Source organism: Felis catus, chromosome D2 (genome assembly GCF_018350175.1).
Source record: "Felis catus isolate Fca126 chromosome D2, F.catus_Fca126_mat1.0, whole genome shotgun sequence".
Lineage (NCBI taxonomy): Eukaryota > Metazoa > Chordata > Mammalia > Carnivora > Felidae > Felis > Felis catus.
The window spans coordinates 48059742-48079444 of record NC_058378.1 but is presented as its reverse complement, the minus strand read 5'-3'; the positions used below and the strand labels follow the sequence as shown (position 1 = coordinate 48079444).

Sequence of the window (19703 nt, the reverse complement as noted above, 5' to 3'; positions counted from 1 at the left end):
TGGAAATTTGGGAAAGGTTCAGCTGGGTGGGTTGTCTGTGAGCCACGAAGCATCCACTGAGGACAATGGGCTAGAAGGCTCCCTTCGAGGACGGTTCTTGTCTCACATGCCTAGCACCTCAGGGCTCCATGGCCTCTCTCTCCACCTGGAAGCTCATTCTGGAAGCCTTCTCCGTGGAGTTGGGCTTCTCACGGCTTGGCCCTCACAGGGTAGTTGCACTTCTTATATGGTGGCTGGCTTCTAAGAGCGAGTATTCCAAGAGACAGAAAGTGGAAGCTGCCAGTCTCTTCATGTTTGGGCCTGGAAGCTGTCAGGGGGTAGTTTCTACCTTATTCTGTTGGTCCAAGCAGTCACAGAGCCCATCCAAACTCAAAGGGGGCATAGATCCCACCTTTCAATGGAAAGAATGTCAAAGAATTTATGGCCATCTTTAATCCACCCCATGGCACAATGACCAATCCTTTGGACAATCCGGAAATGAGGGGACCCTGCCCAGGAGCGACATGGTAACCTCTGCAATCTAATGCTCCACCACTGCACCTGGGGTGAACATAAATGTCAGAGGGCTGTCACTGTGGTCCCAGGGATCGAGAGCACCTATGTGAAGAGACAGCTTCATTAAGGCACTCATGTCAGTCTTTTGGAATCTACCCCCCTCTCCAGAACTCTGGGGCATTCAGTCTAGGCTTTGTCACCTGCTGTGTTCCCAAAATTTCCATCAGTCACTGGGGTAGATGTCCGGCACCCTCAGGGCCAGGAGAAATGGAGCTGACAGCTTTTGAGACTTGGTATGTGCAGTTCCACACGTTCTGACTTCTTCATACCACTGAAATTGAAGACTCAATGCCTCAGAGCCAGGTGCCTGAGAAATAAGCTAATTCTTTGAGGTGGATTAGAGATGATGAATGTCGAGTGCCTACAACAGTGTCCCCTACAGCCAATGGCAGCTGTTGTCACTTAATATTCATCTTGCCTTCAGTGGCCTTAACCCTGCCCCCCGCTGGATGGCTTAACATCCCCACTGGAGAACAAAGAGGTGCCCCATTGATCTTCCTCGCTGGGCCCCAGTTCCAAGCCCTGGACTGGAGCTTCCTCAGCCAGAAGGTGCTCTGAGTGTGGGCTAGGAACTGTTAGCTGTTGGTCTGTAAAGAGGTGGGTACCAAGACTGAGAGCAGGCATTTACAAACTTTTATAGCAACTTGCAAGAATTATTCTGTGACCGTTGCATCTTATAATAAAAACAGGGTTTATGCTTTGAATGTCCTTGGTTTGTTTTTTATTTATTTTCTAGTAGTTAAGTTTTATTGTAGTTTACAGAAATATCAGTCTGTGATTAAACGGAAATTTTTAAACCCACAGAGAGCCGGAGAAGCACTATTATAGGAGATGCTCTGGAATCTTGCTAGTCTGGGCTCCCACTGTGTTCACTGGCTTTACCCTAAATAACAGTATAAAGGGTAGTCATGAGCTGGCTTCTCCTGCTCTAAAGGCCCTGAGCAGCTTGATCTTGACTTTAGCCACTTGCCCCACTCCTGAGATGAGAGACAAGAGACCTTTGAATCTGGGCTTAGGGGGAGGAAGAGGAAGCCTAGGTCCATCATGATTGTAAGGACAATAATGTTAGTCATTGTTCCCACTTACTGGGTTTCAAGCATTGTGTGAAGTGCTCACTAAATTCCTACCATAACCCTGACATTGGCATTATCATACCCATTTTACATGTGGGGAAGCTAAGGCAACTTGCTGCATACACTGTACCTTCCAGGGAATCATTGGCCTGCCCCCGTAAATCCTGATGACCACCAAGCCTGGCTCATGTATGTGGACATGATTCTCAGAGCTCCAGGGTGCAGGGCCCCCAGCTTGCCGAATGAGCAGGCAGTAAGAGGGGACACTGGATTTGTCTTTTATAATAGGCTAAGAGCATGGATATGAGTCTTGTGCTGAAAATCCACTCATTCGGTGTGTGACCTTGGGCAAAGGTCAAAGGCAAAGCTATTCAACCTCCCTAAGCCCCAGTTTCCTACACATGAACTGGGGAAGCGTTCAGAGGCTTAAATGAGATGATGCATGTAAAGATGATGCATGGGCAGGTGTGTGAGGGAAACCTGAATATTGGACGTTGTTACCGTTCTTCCTGTGGCTCTTCTCACACCTGTCCTTTCCTCACAGCAAAGTTGGCCTGCGATGACCAAATTCACATTCTCAAGCAGCACAGACGTAAAGAGCTGGAAACACGGCAAAAACAGTATCGGTGAGTTATGACGTCAGACCAGACAGCCCTGAATGAACTCTGCCCACAGCGTCTGGCTGACCACGGCTGGTAAGCAATGGCCAGGCCAAGAGTGCCCTGTAGTGCTCCTCGATCCCCAAGACCCACTTGACCTCCACTGTCCAGGCAGAGATGGTAAAGTGCATTATGGAGAAAACTGTGGGGAAACCATATCAGCATCTAGGGGGAATGGGGCAGCAAAAGCTTGGCTTTACATTAATGTTCTTTCACCTCCTATTGTAGTGATTACCCCCTCACTTTTTATGTCTTCTGGTAATAATTCTATTATAAAAGTGATAAATAATCTCCAAAAAATTGGCAAATCTTTAGCTAACAAACCAAGAAAAAAAGAGGGAGAGAACTCAAGTTTTTTAAAGTAGGAGAGAGGGAGCATCAGTACCCACCTCACACAAATTAAAATGTATAAAAGGGAATACTATGGACAGTTGTATACCAACAAATTAGATAACTTGAGTGAAATGGAGAAGTCCTAGCAAGATAGGAACGACCAAAACTGACTTAAGAATAAATAACTTGAATAGAACAATCACAAGCCAAAAGGTCGAATCAGTAATTTTGAAACTTCCCGCAAAGAAAATCCTAGGCCCAGATGACCTCACTGATTAATTCTACCAAATGCTTAAAGAATTAGTACCAATCCTGCATAAGCTCTTCCAGAAAATACAAGAGGAGGGAACACATCCCAGTGCATTGAATGAGATCGGTGTTATACCAAAATCAGGCAAAGACATCATAAGAAAACTATACACCAATGTCTCTTATGGATATAGATGTAAGCATTTTCAACAAAATGCTAGCAAACTGGATGCAACAGCGTGTAAAAGATATGATACAATATAGGATTTATCCCAAGAGTGCAAGGTTGGTTTAATATCCAAAAATCAATTAATGTAATGCACCATATCAGTAAAGAACAAAGAAACACATGAGCATCTCGAAAGACATATAAGAGTGCATTTGACAAAATCCAACATTCTTTCATGATTGAATAACGCTAAAAAAAAATAGGAATTAAACAGAAATTTCTCAACCTGGTAAGGGCACCTATAAAAAACCTTACAATTAATATCATTTTTTTAACGTTTATTTATTTTTGAGAGAGAGAGAGACAGAGTGCGAGTGGGGGGAGGGGCAGAGAGAAAGGGAGACACAGAATCCAAAACAGGCTCCAGGCTCTGAGGTATCAGCACAGAGCCCAACGTGGGGCTTGAATTCACGAACTGTGAGGTTGTGAGCTGAACTGAAGTCGGAAGCTCCACTCAGTCAGTGGAGCTGGGTAGGTGCCCCCGGTTCATATCATTCTTAATGGGAAATGACTACATGCTTTCCTCCTAAGATCCAGGAACAAGATAAGGACGTCAGCTTTTGCCACTTCTGTGTGACATTGTACTGGAGATTCTAGCCAGGGCAATTAGGCAAGAGGGGAGAAAGGGCACCCACGTTAAAGAGCGATGAGTAAAACCACTGCCATTCATAGATGAAATGATCTCGTATGTAGAAAATCCTAAGAAGTTCACCAAAAAAAAATATTGGAACTGATAACCCAGCAAGGTTGCAGGATAAAAGATCAATATACACAATTCAGTTGTGTTTCTGTATGCTAATAATCAATCTGAAAATAAAGATAACAAAACAGTTCCATGTGCAGTAACATCAAAAGGAATAAAATATTTATGAATAAACTTAGCAAAAGAAGTCTAAGACTTACACAATGAAAACTACAAAACATTGTTGAAAGTAATTAAAGAAGACCTAAATAAGGTGAAAGACATCTTACATTCACGGACCAGAGGACTTAATATTATAAAAATAGCAGTACTCCCCAAAGCAGTGTGCATATTTAACACAATCCCTATCAAAGTCTCAGCTAACTTTTTTGCAGAAATTGACAAGATGATCCTAAAAATCATAAGGAAATGCAAGGAACCCATAATAGTCAAAATAATCTTGAAAAAAAAAAAAAAAACTTGGGAACTCACACTTGCCAATATCAGTAATTACTACACTGCTGTGGTAATTAAAACAATAGTGGTATTGGCATAAGGTTAGATATATAGAGAAATGAAATAGAATTGAGAGTCCAGAAGTTAGCCCTTGCATTTATGGTCAGTTAATTTTCAACAGAGGCAGCAAGACAATTCAATGGAGAAAGAATAGTCTTTTCGACAAAGGGTGTTGGGACAACTGACTAACCACATGCAAAAGAATGAAATTGGACCCTTACCCCACGTACAAAAATTAACTTAAAGTGGATCAAATACTTAAGTGTAAGAGCTAAAACTAAAACATTGAAAAAGACAAGGGTAAACTTTCATGGCCTTGCATTGGCAGAGTATTTTTAGATATGACAACAAAAGCTTAAACAACAAAGGAGAAATAGATAAGCTCATGTTATCAAATTTTAACTTTTGTGCTTTGAAGGATACCATCAAGAAAGTGAAAAGACAACTCACAGAATGGGATGAAATATTTGTAAATCATGGATCTGATAAGGGACTTGTATCCAGAATATATAAAGAGCTCTCACAAATCAATAATAAAGACAAATAATCCAATTTAAAAATAGAGAAGGATCTGAACAGACATTTTTCCAAGGAAGATATATACATGGTCAATAAGTCCATGAAAAGATGCTTGACATCATTATTCACTAGGGAAATGCAAATCATTACCACTTCACATTTACTATGAAAGTCAGATAATAACAAGAGTTGTGAGAATGTGGAGAAATCAGAACCTTCATACACTCCTGGTAGGAATGTAAAATGTGCAGCTGCTTTGGAAAACAGTCTAGTAGTTACTCAAGTTGTTAAATCAAGAGTTACTAGATAATCCAGCAGTTCCACATCTAGGCATATGCCTAAGAAAACGAAAATATATGTCCGCACACAAACTTGTATATGAATGCTTACATTATCCATAAGAACCAAAGGTGAATACAACCCAGATGCCCATTAACTGATGAATCTGTAAATAAAATGTGGTATGTCTATACATGGAAAATACTTTGGCCATAAAAAAATGAAGAAGCACTTCTCCAGAGAAAATATATGGCCCACAAGCATTTATGCTCAACATCATTAATCGTCAGGAAAGTGCAAAAATCAAAATCACAGTGAGATACCACGTCACACCCACTAGGATGACTAGAATCAAAAAGAGAAACTGGAGCCCTCAAACATTTTTGGTAGAATATAAAATGGTACAGCCACCTTGAAAAACAGGTTAGCAGTTTCTCAAACCTTTTTTAAATTTTTTTTTTTATTTTTTAGAGAGAGAGGGGGAAGTCAGGGAAGTGGGGCAGAGGGAGAGGGAGAGAATCTTGAGCAGGCTTCTCACTCAGCATAGAGCCCGACATGGCACTCGATCCCACGACCCTGGGATCATGACCTGAGCCAAAATCAAGAGTCAGAGATGTTCAGCCAAATGAGCCACCCAGGTGCCCCACAGCTTCTCAAATCTTGGACAGACTTCATACTAGCAGCTCTATCCCTTTTTTCTTATTGTGCATGGTGGCTACACAAGAGTAATGAAAATAGGTTTCTACACACACACACACACACACACACACACACACACACACAAGCTTTATATCAATATTCATAGCAATATCACTTATAATAGCCCAAAGGTGGAAACAACATAAATTCCATTACCTGATGAATGGATAAACAAAATGTGGTATATTCATATAATGGAATGTTATTTGGCATTAAAAAGAATGAACTATGGATACATACTAAACCATGCATGAACCTCAAAAACATTATGCTAAAGAGGAAAGTCATTTACAAAACACCACATACTGTATGATTCTATTTTATGAAATGTCTGGAACAGGCAAGTCTGTGGACACAGATTAGTAGACTATTGGTTGCCCAGGACTGGAAGTTGGGGATGGACACGGACAGTGACTATTAATGCGCACAAGGTTTCTTTTTGGGGTGAAAATATCCCCAAATTAGACTTTGGTGAAGCCTGCACAATTCTGTAAGTACACTAAAAAACTTCATCGGATACTTTTAAGGGGTGAATTTTATTGTATGTAAATTACAACTCAATATAGCTGTTTTGGGAAATAACACATGATCTAGAGCGCTCATCTGGAAAACGGTGGTCAGTGGGCTATATCCAGCCTATAAATTTGTTTCACGGTCGCTGTGGAGTTCTGAGTAAACAGGGCCCAGGTTTCCTCAGTCCAATACCTGTCCGCTGTCTGTGTCAAGGCATCTTTCAGGTCCTACTTTGGCCTTTGTAGACCTTGAGTCTGTGACTCCTTCCAAGGGAGAAGAATGGATGGACTCATGCTAACCAGTCAGCATGGTTACCTGGGCTATGGCGAGGCTCTTGGGGAGTGATGACCATGACAGCTTTCCACGTATGTCTCTATGGTATAACTTCCTACAAAGAGTATGCAGTATGTCAGGCTTCTTTAATCCAATAAAGCAAAAGAAGGGCAGTCAATGACCTGCTGCTATGCCGAGCAACATAGGCAAACCTCACAAGTACAGTGTTGGATACCGGAAGTGAGGCACACCATGTCTGACCAATCCATAGAGTTTGGAAGTCTGTTGTTTAGGGACAGTTACATAGCAGTGGGACAATAGACAACAGCAAAGAAATGATTCTCATAAAAGGGAGGACAGTGATCAGGGGAGGCTAAGTGGGAAAGCAGGTGCGGTGTGGGGATACTGGTAACGTTCTGATTCTTGATCTGAATGTTGGTTATACAGATGTTTTGTGCATTTTTCTCCATGTGTGTGCATACATATACATATCCACACATACATACATGTGTTTATATGTTTGATTTCATAATAAAATTTTAAAATAAAATTTTTATGTCTTTATATCAGGTGAAGGAGGGTAATCTGATTATACTTGAGTAATGTTAAAGATTTATGAATTTGTGGTTTATTTTAAAACTTTCGTGTGTGAGCCTCTGGGCTCAGACACCATGTGATGCGTTCTGGGACTTTTGTGTTTGGTGCAGTGCACAAGGCGTTGTCCGAAAGCTCTGCACCACCATTCCCGTCTTAAAACATTGTTATTTCTGAGCTCCTTCCTCAGCTTTCCTCCCCACTTCAGCCACCTGTGTCAGAGCCCCTACAGTGAGCATCCCATGTGCGTTTGGCCTTGTGGAAAGAAGGAATCCTAGTTTGCAGTGACATTAAACAGCTTTCAGAGAATCAGGCTAGTTTGTGTCCTGTTAGGAGAGTGGACAGGAAGTTTTATCAGTTCCACTGTCATTCAGACTAAGATGTTAATGGCTGATAAATTAGTCTTGCAGGCATGTTGTCTTAACGCAGTATTTTCCAAAGTGTGCCCTGGAGCAGCGGCCCCATAACTTTCTCCCCATGGTGAGACAAGTTTGGGAAACTGTTCATCACCTCCTCCTCCTCCGGGAGGTTCCCGATGCACATAAGCAGTGAGAATTCTGAGAAGTTCTGTGGTAGTGGACTGTGGTTAATTTTTTTCTCCCACCCAGTGTTTCCCAAGAGAGTTGGACGTACAATTCTTAACATCTCACAGAACAAGTACTCTGTGGAGCACCCTTTGGGAAGTACCCCTTTATTAGGGAGCAGTGGATTCAGTGGTGTGTTTGTTTCACAGGGACAGGGCTTTGACAGGGTCCAGGGAGATGGGGCCAAGGGCTTTTCCAGTGAAATAGTTATCCCTCTTCTTAGATCTAATCGTCATTGTTTCTTCCTCCTTCCACTCATCTGCCCTCTTCAGACGCCCTCCTCTGCTTCCGTTCAGGAAGCACTGAACTTTGCACCGTCTGCATAATCTAGGAGTTCCTCTTTCACACGAACTCTCGAGCTTCCAGATGAGAGTTGGAAGTAAAGTAAGAATAGTCACCAATCTGTCAGGGAGCTGCAAGCCCAGCTGGCCTTCGTCCCTCAGTCAGCCTGGCAGAGAAGTGGAGAAGCCCACGCAGGTCATAACGCCCTGACCCCATTCTCACTGTGACTATGCACCTGGCTGGTGTGCACGCACACACAGCAGCGGATAGAGTAGTGGTTTGTAACCTACAGCGTTTGATCATTTTGTGACTTGCTTTTTTTCACTCGTCATTCTGTTTTGAAGGGCAGCCGGTTGACACAGACAGGTGTCATCCATTCACTTAGCTCCTGTATAGCACACCATTGCACAAACAAACCACCAGGCTCACCCACTCTCCTGCTGATGGACATGTAGACCGTCTTTAATGTCTGGCTGTCACAAGCCACACCAGAGTGAGCTCTCTCATCAGTCTCCTGGTGCTCTTATGGAAGAATTTCTCTAGGGAATATTCTTAGAAGTAGACCTGCAGGATAGCAGACCACACTGTGAGTTTTCTAGATATTGCCACTGGTATTCCAAAGGGGTTCTGCCAGTTTTCACCCCTAGCAGCTGTTTCTTAGGGTTGCACTTTCCCTACATCATTGACACACTTTGCATCTTGAGACATTCTCATTGGTGTCGGTCTGATGTGTCTGAAATAGTATCTCATTGATTTCCTCATTCTTACGTTGCCACATATTTCTCGCTGTATGTGAATTCAGCCATTCCCCTGTTGTTTGCTGTGTGTGTGTGTGTGTGTGTGTGTGTGTGTGTGTATTCGGCATTACCAACAGTGTGGCAAGAGGCAACCTTGTACAAGCAGCTTGATGTCCTGGTGATTTCATTACTGTCAGATTAATTTCCAGAACTCACCTTGCTGGGTCAAATTAGCAGTTTCATTTTTAAAAGTACTAACAAAAATCCTTTCTCACAATGTTATAGTAATTTTTGGTGCAATTTTCCAGTTGTATATGTATATATATGACATACCTGATCATGTCAATCTTTTATATTTTTGACAATCTAAAAACCCCTAAGTTGGACCCCATGGTTGTTTTAATCTGCATTCCCCTGACCACTGGTGAGTTAAGCCTCTGTGCATTGCCTCTTCTTTGAATTGTCTATTTATATGCTTCATTTTTCTGTGTCCTCGTTATTATTCATCTAAAGGAGCCCTTTGTGTGTTCGGATAGCACCTTTTCGTTATGAGTATGGTATATGTCATTTGTCTACTGTTGCTTGTGTCGCAGATTTTAGTTCTTTATTTTCTTAACTATATGTATTGATTTTCCTTTATAACTTTTGGGTTTCCTGCTTTACGTAACAAGGCCCTCCCCACCCCAGTGTTACATAAATATACCTATATTTTTGTCTAACTTTTACAATTTCGTTTTTTGACATTAGGCTTTTAACTCACCTGCCATGTATTTTTATACATGATGTGAAGTAGGGGGTCAGACATCCCGGTGTCACTTACTACATAACACACTCCTTCCTACTGCCCAGGGATGATGCCCATAGCACACAGAGCTGGCACAGCCTGGTGGGATGTGCATGGGCTGTGAAGCCAGTTTCTGAGCTCCACTCCCACTTACTCCATCCTGTTGTTTGGTCTCTGTGTGCCTCCTTCCTCCTCTCCCTCTCCCCCCTCTTCCGCCCTCCCCTCTCCCCCTCCTTCCTCCTCCTTCCTCCCTTCTCCACTTCTCCTCTCCCCCTCCCTCCCCCTCCTCCTTCCTCTCCTCTCCACCTCCCTTCCTCTCCCCCTCCCCCTCTCCCTCCCTCCCCTTTCCCCTTCCCTCCCTTCTCTCTCCCCCTCCCTCTCCCCTCCCTCCCCTCTCTCCCCACACTTGTTTTTCCTTCCCTTCTCCCTTCCATCCCCTCCCTCCTTCCCTCTCCCCCTCCCTACTTTCTCTGTTTCCCTCCCTCTTTCTCCCCCCTACCCCCACAGTCTTCTCTCTCTTTGACATTTTAATATGTAGTAAGTATATATCTATACATGCCCTTTTCCCCTTTCTTTCTACCTAGGACTTACTCTGAAAATTGAGGTCTTTTCAACTTAAGAAAGTTTTTCTCTTATTTCTTGATTTTCACTTCTCTCTATATTCCTCTCTCTCCTTTTGGACTTCTTAGTCTCTGCATATTAAATCTTCTAGGTCTGCCTTTCATGTCTCTTGTGTTTTCTTTTCCTTTAAAGTTTTTATTTTAATTCCAGTTAGTTAACATACAGTGTCATATTTGTTTTAGGTATACAGTATTCATCACTTCCATAAAACACCCGGTGCTCATCACAACAAGTGCCCTCCGTAATCCCCATCATGGCTTCCATTTCTTTGTGTTTTTGCTCTGTATTTGTGTTATGTTTTCTTCCATTTTGTACAGAGCAGTGCCTGGCACATGACAGGTGCTCAGTAATTACTTCCTTAATGAATACGTTTTGTGCAGGAAACAAATTAGATCTCACAGTGACTCTTCTCTTTTCCCATTTCTCTGTTGAATTTTCAATTCAGAAATCATGTTTTGTTTTGTGGCTGCAGAAGGTCTGTTTAGGGGCACCCAGCTGGCTCAGTCCGTAGAGCATCTGACTCTTGATCTCAGGGTTGTGAGTTCAAGACCCACGTTGGGCATGGGGTCTACTTTAAAAAAAGGAAAAAAAAGAAAATCTTTTTACATTCTACTGTATCTCTTTAACACTTCTTTTTTTTAAGAAATTAAATGTCTTTAAAAAAAGAAATTAAATGTCTTTTTTGCATCTTCATTTCCTCTGCCTGGCGTGTTCAACTCCTTGTGGAGTGTGATTTTTTTTTCTTTGCCTGTTTATCTACGGGCACGAAGATCTTTGGCCCCTGTGCAGGTCAGCCTGTCAGCTGTCTCAGGTAGCAGTGGCCTGCACTGGAAAAGGGACACAGGCGTCTGCTGGAGAGCTGGCAAACCGCACAGTCTCCACGCACTGAGAGGCGGTAGTCTCCAGACCACGGAAGGTGGGCGCGTCCATCCATTAGTGCTGCCACCTTCAGGAGGTGGGGGGGACAGCAGTGGGGCAGGAGGTTCCAAGAAAATCAATTATTTTCTAAAACAAAGGGGGAAAAATCAGTAGATTAGTTGACGTTGTACACCTGTCTACATTTTATCAGCGTTGGTGTTAATACAAACAACAAATAGAGAAGGTTTTCTTAAAGCCCAGGAAAATGGAATACTGTAAGTAAACCAACAGTGATAAATGACAGTGCCATGCAACAGAAAATGTTTTTCAAAATGCATTTGCTCCGGGCGACCATACCTAGCTCCTGTTCGCCTCTTGTGGTCCCAATGGGAGTCTTACCTGGCCAACAGGACAGCATGAAAAACCATGGGGATTTTGGGGACAGTAATAGCACAAGATGATATTAAAGGGACTCCAGACTTTTTCATGACCTCAACTCTCAGTGCTTTACTTTCTGTTGTGAGAAAGGTTTCAGAAAAGGGGAGTTAGGAATACAAGTGAAAAGCTGTTAACCCAGAATGTAAATTTTGATTTTTAAATAAATACGAGATCGTTTTCCCTGCCCTAAAGGAACAGACACTTTGGGTTAGTTTTGGTTTTGCCGTAAGAAAAAAAACAGCAAAATTTAAAAAACAAAATGTAAGTGCCCAATGCTGCAGAATAAGTTTCAAGGACACCGGTATCTGAAAATGTGGGCTGGATACAGTGCATGGCCTGTCTTGGGGGGGAGCTATTTTGATTTTAACAGTCACTAAACCTGCCACTGGCGGCAGTCTGTGTCCGAAGTCCAATCACCGTGCTGCCCTGGACACCTTACTTGGAAGGCGTGCCCACTGTCCCCTTTCCCCAGCCACCACACACAGTCCAGGGGCACGTTGACCGAGCTGGTGGGACACTGGCTGTTCAGTTCAGCCTGGAAGTGGAGCGGCCTCAACCCTTTCTACCTCCGGTGACCAGCAAGGCAACTCTGTGCCGAGGGAGACAGGCAGTTGAATGTCCCATCAAATCGGTGAGGTCTTCTGATGCTTCCTTTTCGGCTTCCTTTTACGCAGTGGCGCACACCTACTTCACTCGCCACTCCTCTGCTGTGAGCCCAGTCTCAGGTTCAGGGGACCTCACACCTCCTGCTGTGAAGCTCAGGGCACAGCAAAGCAGGCTACTGCCGGACCCCGGGAGGGGTCCCAGTACGTCACGGATGCACACTCAGCTATAACGTCTCGGCCTGACAGAGGGCACATCCTCAGACCGCAGGGGCAGGCTTTAGTCTGAGGGGCCAGCCCAAAGGCCAGGCATTTTACACAGTTTTCTTCTTTTTATTCATGCTCAGATGGATGGAGTGGAACCCTGGCTTCCCCTTGAGTATCGATGCCAAATACCACAAGGATCTACCCCGAGACATCCAGTTTGATAGTGAGAAGGGTGTGGACTTCGTTCTGAACTACTCCAAAGCGTGAGTTTCCAAGAACCTAAGGATGCTGGGCAGTCCCTCCAGGGGCCAGGGCCGCGGATGGAACCCTCAGTCCTTTCCTTGTGGGAGCTCTGGGCTGGGGAGCAGCTCAGCTGGTCTTCCCAAATCACTTGATCGTATCCGATGTGCAACCGCAGGGTAGCCTGTATCTAAACAAAGTTATAACCTGGATGGCTCCAGACACCAAACATAGCTCTGTTGTCAGCCCAAGGTAGAGGTCTTTACCTGGAGTGCCCACCCCACCCATATCTCATCCCCCTATAGCCGATTCGGGGTTGGAGAGGGTCCACGCTGTCCCCTGGATAGAAGGGCTCTGCGGTAGTAATGGCCACCACGCCTGTGCTGGTCGCTGACACCCATCCCCCCGGGTTGTCTATCACAACAACCCCTTGAGGTAGGCACGATTATCCTCCCTCTGCAGTTGAAGAATCTGAGGAATAAGGAAGTCACATACCTTGCCCAGTGGCCCCTGCCAATAAATGGCAGAGATCCAAGTTCTGGGCTCCTTCTTTGCAGTTGAATAACGGCAGGGCTTGTAAAGTGTGCCAAACCCTGAGACTCCTTGGGTGCTTGTTAAAAACAGGGAGCCCCAGCCCCGTCCCAGGGCTAGTGGAGGAGCCTTTGAAGTTGTACTTTGGCACTCTGGGGAGTTCCCGCAAGCATACAAATCTAGAAAACTCTCCATCCGTGGTTCTGCCACCTGATGGAGCCATAGAATGCCCTGTGGAGCTTCAGCACTTCTTGGTGCCAGGCCAGCCCCACAGCCAGGAAGAGAGTCTCCCAGGACGGGGCCCTGGCCTCAGGTAGGCATATCCTGCGGTGACATTTGCTCAGTGCCCGGCTGCTCCCCTTGAGAAGGGCGTCTTCTGGTCAGACTTCTGAAAGGTAAGCACAAGAGACCACACTCAGGCCTGTGCCAAAGTCGTCTTCCTCTGGACATTTTGGAAGCGCTCTACACACACACACACACACACACACACACACACACACACACAGCCTCATAATCAGCCTCTGTAGGGAACCCCCTCGCATTAGCAAGGCCGTTTGCACTGGTGTCCCTCAGGCTGCCTGAGAGGGAACAAGTGGTAGGGGTCTAACACTTAGCAAGCCTCTGCCGAGGGCCGGGCTCTTAGGTGTGGGCATTTTCTACTAGAATCATCTGTTTTCACTTTCACAGCCACGCTGGGAGGTAGATACTGTTCTTGAACGCTTCCAGGTAAATAACCTGGATCCAGGTCAAGGAATTTGCCTAAGGTCATTCAGGCAGAAATCAGCAAAACCCGAACTTGCATTCAGATCTCTTTGGGTCCAAAGCTGGGGATTTTTTCCCCTGCTACAGTTGGGACCAACTGGGGAGAAAAATTAAAACCCAACATCTGGACTAGTAATGCAGTAGTACCCAACATCTGGTTCCCTGGAAACATCAGGGCAATTAAACATCTGATTTCCCACCCAGGGATCCCCAAAGGCAGGTGGCTTTGGTAGGGCAGAGCCCTGACCAGGATGGTGCAAGCAGGACAGAAACCCCTTCTGAGAGGGGCAGTTTGAAGAGAAAATGATAAGGATGGAGAGGCAGTGAGGTCAGAGGAGAAGATACTGCTTTGGGGAATCATCCCACCTCTACTTAGTGATGGTGAAGGGATGGATGGTGGAGTGATGGTGGGTGGATGGATGGATGGATGGATGGTGGGTGGAAGGGTGGATGGAAAGAGGAAGGGAGGGAGGGTGGAGGGAGGGAGGATGGAAGGAGGGCAGGAGGGTGGACGGTTGGTGGAGAAATACCTGGAGGGTGGATGGATAGATGGTGAGTGGGTGGATGGACGGTGGAGTGAAGGCCAGGCTGTGCCTTTCTTATGTCTGCTCAGTGTTCCTGGAATTAATTGTCATCTTTGTACCTCCGGAGCCTAGCACAGCAGCTGCCACAGAATAGGTGCTCAGTAAACTCTGTCAAAATGGGAGTCTGACCCCACTGGCCTCTGACCCCTCAGGGGCCTTTGTTATCACCTCATGGGCCCTCACTTCACACACACACACACACACACACACACACACACACACTCTCTCTCTCTCTCTCTCTCTCTCTCTCTCTCGTCCTCTCTTTCTTTCTCTCCCTCTGGGCCTCTCTCTCTGGCTTTCTCTCTCTCTCTCTGCCTGCTTCTCTCTCTCTCTCTCTCTCTCTCTCTCTCTCTCTCTCTCTCTCTCTCTCACACACACACACACACACACACACACACAATTACCTTTCTTCTCTCACATGTCCCATCCTAGAAGTGTGTTTAATATTACTTCCATGCTGCCTCGGCACAGCCTGTCCTGCCCAAACTGTTAAACCAGCATCTGTAGCCCACCTCTACCTATATTTTAAAAGCTCCCGCGGGGATTCCAGTGTGCAGTCAGGGTTGAAACCACTGGCCTCAATGCCTCCCTTGGCCTCATCCTCCACTCAGTTGCATGTGGGGTCACGTCTATTTCCTGGGGTCTCCGAGTGCATCTCCTTCCCTCCCAGCTCTGTCATCTCTCCCTGGGACATTCAGAAACATCTTTCGACCTGCTTCCCCAGGATCCATCCCACACAGCAACTGGAAGTTCGTTCTCAAGCACACATACAGTTTTTTGGAGGCTCCTTCTATAAGGGCAAATCTAATTCTTTTACTCCTCCATCTAAAATCCCTCAGTGATTACCCCAACTACAGGCGAGAGTCCAGACCTCTCTGCCCAGCTCCCCTGCCCTCTCCCTTGCCCCCAGATGCACAGGACGCTTTAGCCACGTGCGCCCAGCACCAGTTTGCGGGGCATCTTCGTGCCCTTGATTTGCATGAGCTATTTCCTCCACCTCGAATACCATCCTTCCTTTCTTGGCCTGGAGAAATCCAACTCCTCATTTTTAAGGACCTGGATGAGGTGACCCTTCTCCAAGAAGCGCCTAGAATCCCCTAGGCCTGAGTGAGGTCTCCTCCCCTGTGCTCCCCAGCACTGGCCATACAAACCACCGTTTCTCCAATGACACATCGACCCACCTTTCTCCACATCTGCCATGTAACTTGGCCCCTTGAGCTATGGACTGTTGGAAGGAACACAGCTAAGAAATCTTGAGATGGGCCCTCAGCCCCTCCTGGTACAGCACAGCTGGTCACATCAGCTAAGCCTCACTTCTGCTGGCTAAGGACCATGAGGTTCTAAGAAGGAGATAAGAGATGTGTCCCTCCATTCGAGGAGAGCACAGCCTGAGCCAAGGGGACTAGACCTCAGGGAGGTAGCTCAAAGCACTCCACCCCCACCCCAGGGAGATGAGGGGTGCATGGGAGAGGGCTCTAGGCCAGTGGAAGGTGATCTTGGGAAGCTAACATCTCTGAGCCTCAGTGTCTCACCTACAGCTCCTACTCGGGGTCGTTGTGAGAATATAATGGGGCCATGTGTCAACCCTGCACAGAGAAGTTTCTCCCTAAAAACAGCATTAATTTCCATCCATTTTTGGTAATGGGGTCAGGCCAGCCAGGACCTGGCTGAGCACCTGCCCTCAGATCAGCCTCTCCCCTCAAGGACTCATAGAGGGACTGTCACTACCGTCACTCTGTCTGGTGTTACCTTGTCACGGAGTCCAGGAAGGCTTCACAGTAGAAGGGCATCTGACTTGACCTTGTCACCGGCCAGGCACACAGGCAGGGGCCTAGAGGGATGGGACAAGGATGCTCGGGCAGGGTCAGCTCTGGGCAGAGGTCACCTGTGGCTGGGCCTGCTCACAGAACCGAGTGAGTTGTGACATTTCCTGGGGGCATCAAAGCAGGAGCAGCTTGTATGTTTACTCACTGTTTGCAGCCCCGGAGTTCGATTGCAGGAGGTTGGCAGGCTGATAAGGGAATGTACCTTTAAAGGAAATTGAGAAAAAGAGCTTCCTTCCTGGTAAGGTAGAACAGTGCAGAAATATGACTGAGTTCTGGGAGAGGTCACCAGCCTGGTGCCAAGACCAAGGTGCTCGACCCTTACCCACTGTGCATTTCCTGCCAGATGAGACCAGGTGGAGGCAGCTCCTTGAAGGAGCGTCCTTCTCCCTAAAGTCACAGGGGTACCTCGCCGTAAGCACAGACATCTTCCTGGGGGCCAGGGGCAGCACGGTTACAGCCTTCATGGACTGCTCTGGACCTGCATTTGCAGTGCTCAGTGAGAAACAGGGAGACGGGTGAGAAGTCAGAGCCACGTTGCAGAAGTGTGGCCTGGCAGCCTTTGAGGGCCCGATGAGAGAGCCCAGAGGTGGGGAAGGGGCTGACTGAAGACGGGGAGTGGGAGAGTAGGGAAGAATGCAGGATGTGGTGTGGATGGACCCGGGATCCAGTTGGAATTCATCAAAATGGGGAGAGACTGAGGGGGGCACCCAGGGCATCCTTGACGTGTGCATCTGGGTTATTGGGCAAATGGAGTGATCGTTACAAAGGGAAGCTGATGAGGGGGCGGGGGCGCCTTGGTGGCTCAGTCGGTTGAGCAACCGACTTCAGCTCAGGTCACAATCTCACAGTTCCTGAGTTTGAGCTCCACGTTGGGCTCGGCACTGGCAGTGCAGAGCCTGCTTGGGATTCTCCCTCTCTCTATCCCTCCCCTACTTGTGCTTTCTTTCTCTCTCAAAATAAATAAATAAACTTAAAAAAAAAAAAAAGGGAAGCTGGGGTGGGGAAGAAGCTGGGGGTAGATGAGTTCAGCTTAGGGGCATTGCTGAGGTTGAAAGCCCCAGGCAGCCTCTGGAGGTGCCATCCAGGCTCAGGGCCAAGGGCCAGAGGTTTTGTGCCAGGGAGGGGCCGGGGGGAGTGTGGTCTGACAGCTGTAACCCCATTACCCCCTGCTCCCGGCCCCCTAGACAAGTCTCTGCTGCTTGTTTGGAGACCAGGCAAAATCACATGTACGGCAGCTCCTTGAGGGGAGTTGGTGGTGAAAAGAAGGGATCAGGTGTCTGAGATGAAGAAGGTCAGGAGCCTAGAGGGGACAGAGGGGATGAGTGGATGGGGCAGAGTTCCAGCGCAGGGGGGAAGAGGGGGAGCAGGGTGGTGAGGCCTGGGGTGGGGCTGTTCGTTTCTCCAGAAACCAAAGCCGTGATGGGTTCTGTGCAGGAAGAAGACCCCACGCCCTCTTAGTGTCATCCCAGCTCAGAAACAAGTCGGCTCCACGTGACCGAAGCACTCGTAGAAAATAGTGTTCTTCCGTTAACTTCACAAATGCTACCCAAAAGCCCCTGATCTGGGAAATTTTAAAAGCCGTGTACGCCCTCCTTCTAACTGATGTCTGGACGTCTATATATCAACCCTGTTTACCTCTATCAAATTTGGTAGACAATCAGACATGCATCCCATTGGAAGATAAATATGTTGGGGAAATGTGGAGGGGGGGCGACCTCCCACCTAAAAGGCAGACAACCTGGGGAATTTCAATTATATTTGCTAAAGTAGCATTTTGTTGTTGTTGTTGTTGTTAAAAATGGATCATAAAAGGGGCGCCTGGGTGGCTCAGCCGGTTGAGTGTCCGACTTTGGCTCAGGTCATGATCTCGCAGTTCGTGAGTTCAAGCCCCACACCGGGCTCTGTGCTGTCAGTACAGAGCCTGCTTTGGATCCTCTGTCCCTCTCTCTCTGCCCCTCCCCCTGCTTGCACTCTCTCAAAAATAAATGTAAAAAAATTTTTTTAAAAAGGATCATAAAAGAAGACATAACAAAGCATTAAGTATGGTTTCCCTAAAAAAGGGTGTGTTCGGCCGTCAGATTACTTTGGAAGACCTTGCAACGTCTTCAGCAGTGGTTCTCAAACCGTAGCTTGCAGCAGAATTCTCGGGGCGGGGGGGGGGGGGGACGGCTTGTTAAAAATCTGGATTTCTGGACCCAACCTCCAGAGTTTCTGATTCAGGGGGTCTGAGGCAGGGCCTAAGAATCTGCATTTTTAACAAGGTCCCACGCATGCTGATGCTGTAGGTCTGGGGACCACTGAGAACCCCTGCTCTCCAGGACTGTTAGGCCTTGAGAAATCCTGGTGTAAAGAAATCTGTTTAAGGCCCCTGTGCTCTCCCAATTCCGCAGACTGGCTTGCCTTTCTGGGCGGGAGACCCCACGGAGCAGGTGTCCCACAGGGCACAGGCGGGAGGAGGACCTTTCCCCTTCTTATTTCCTCACTCCCCTGTGTCCTTCTCAGCTCTTCACTTTAGTTAGCTCCACTGGCATTTATGGAGTGCCTACTGTATGCCTGGACCCTGGAACTGTTCTCAGTACCAGTGGTCCCTGTCTTTTCTTTTCCCGTGCCCACCCCCCCCACGTCTACCTCAAGCCTGCCCCGGGACTAGAAAAAGAAAACGCCAACTCCTGCCATGAAACAAACTCAGTAAAGGAAGGTGCAGTTTTAACTGAACGTGGCTGTTTTTGCAAGGCTCATTCTACAGTAGCGGAGCTCCTCCCGGACACTGGGCAGCTGCCCCAAGCCATCCTTGCTTAAGGTGGTAAGGACAAGCAATCAGCCAGGCTGCCCAGTGAGGGAACAGGAGTCCAGACACCTTCTCTCAAGCATTCTCATGCACGCGGATCTGTGTGGGACATTGGCAGACACAGGTTTTGATCAGGGCGTCTGAGTGGGGAGAGAGTCTGCATTCCCAGCAAGCCCTCGTGCTGGTCTCTGGACCTGACTCAGAGCAGCGAGTGGTCGTACTTTGCTTTCCTGGGGAAAAAAAAATCTACTCATCTATTAAAATTACAGTAACAAGTATCAACCCATCACTTGTTACCCTTTAAAGCAAAAGGTTGCCTCATTTAGAGCCTGGCAACCAGGGTTGATTCAAACTCTAGCTGTCATCTTGGGAGAGCTGTTTCGGTTTCCTCTCCGTAAGATGAGACTGATGAGGCCTAGCTGCTAGAATTAAGAGATTTAAGTGAGCTCCTGTTTGCAGTGGCCCCACGGTGCTGTCCGGCACACCGTTAGGTGAGTTCCCTCGAGTGTCTCCATTCTGGATGCTAGGGAGGTCTTTCTCCTCATTCCTGAGCCCGAGGCAGGAGCCTGCTGGGGAGCTGCCTCCTCAGGCACTGCCCCTGCCCATTTGCTAGCTCTGCTGGGCTTCCTCTACCCCTACAGGAGCAGGGCTGGAGGAGCCACTCCTGCTCCTGCTTTGACAAATGC

General features: G+C 46.9%; 1 protein-coding gene across 3 annotated transcripts in view; it reads left to right on the top strand.

The window, feature by feature from the left end:
* Positions 1 to 19703, top strand: part of ALOX5 (arachidonate 5-lipoxygenase) — a 48106-nt gene that overhangs the window by 8505 nt on the left and 19898 nt on the right. For 2 of the 3 annotated variants that reach the window (XM_003994181.6, XM_045040333.1), the window contains 2 exons: positions 2173 to 2254; positions 12427 to 12549. In XM_003994181.6, coding sequence (XP_003994230.1) covers positions 2173 to 2254; positions 12427 to 12549 — 205 coding nt within the window. Of the gene's footprint in view, positions 1 to 2172; positions 2255 to 11961; positions 12109 to 12426; positions 12550 to 19703 lie in introns of those variants that run through there. The other variant, XM_019813525.3, reaches the window with a different exon arrangement.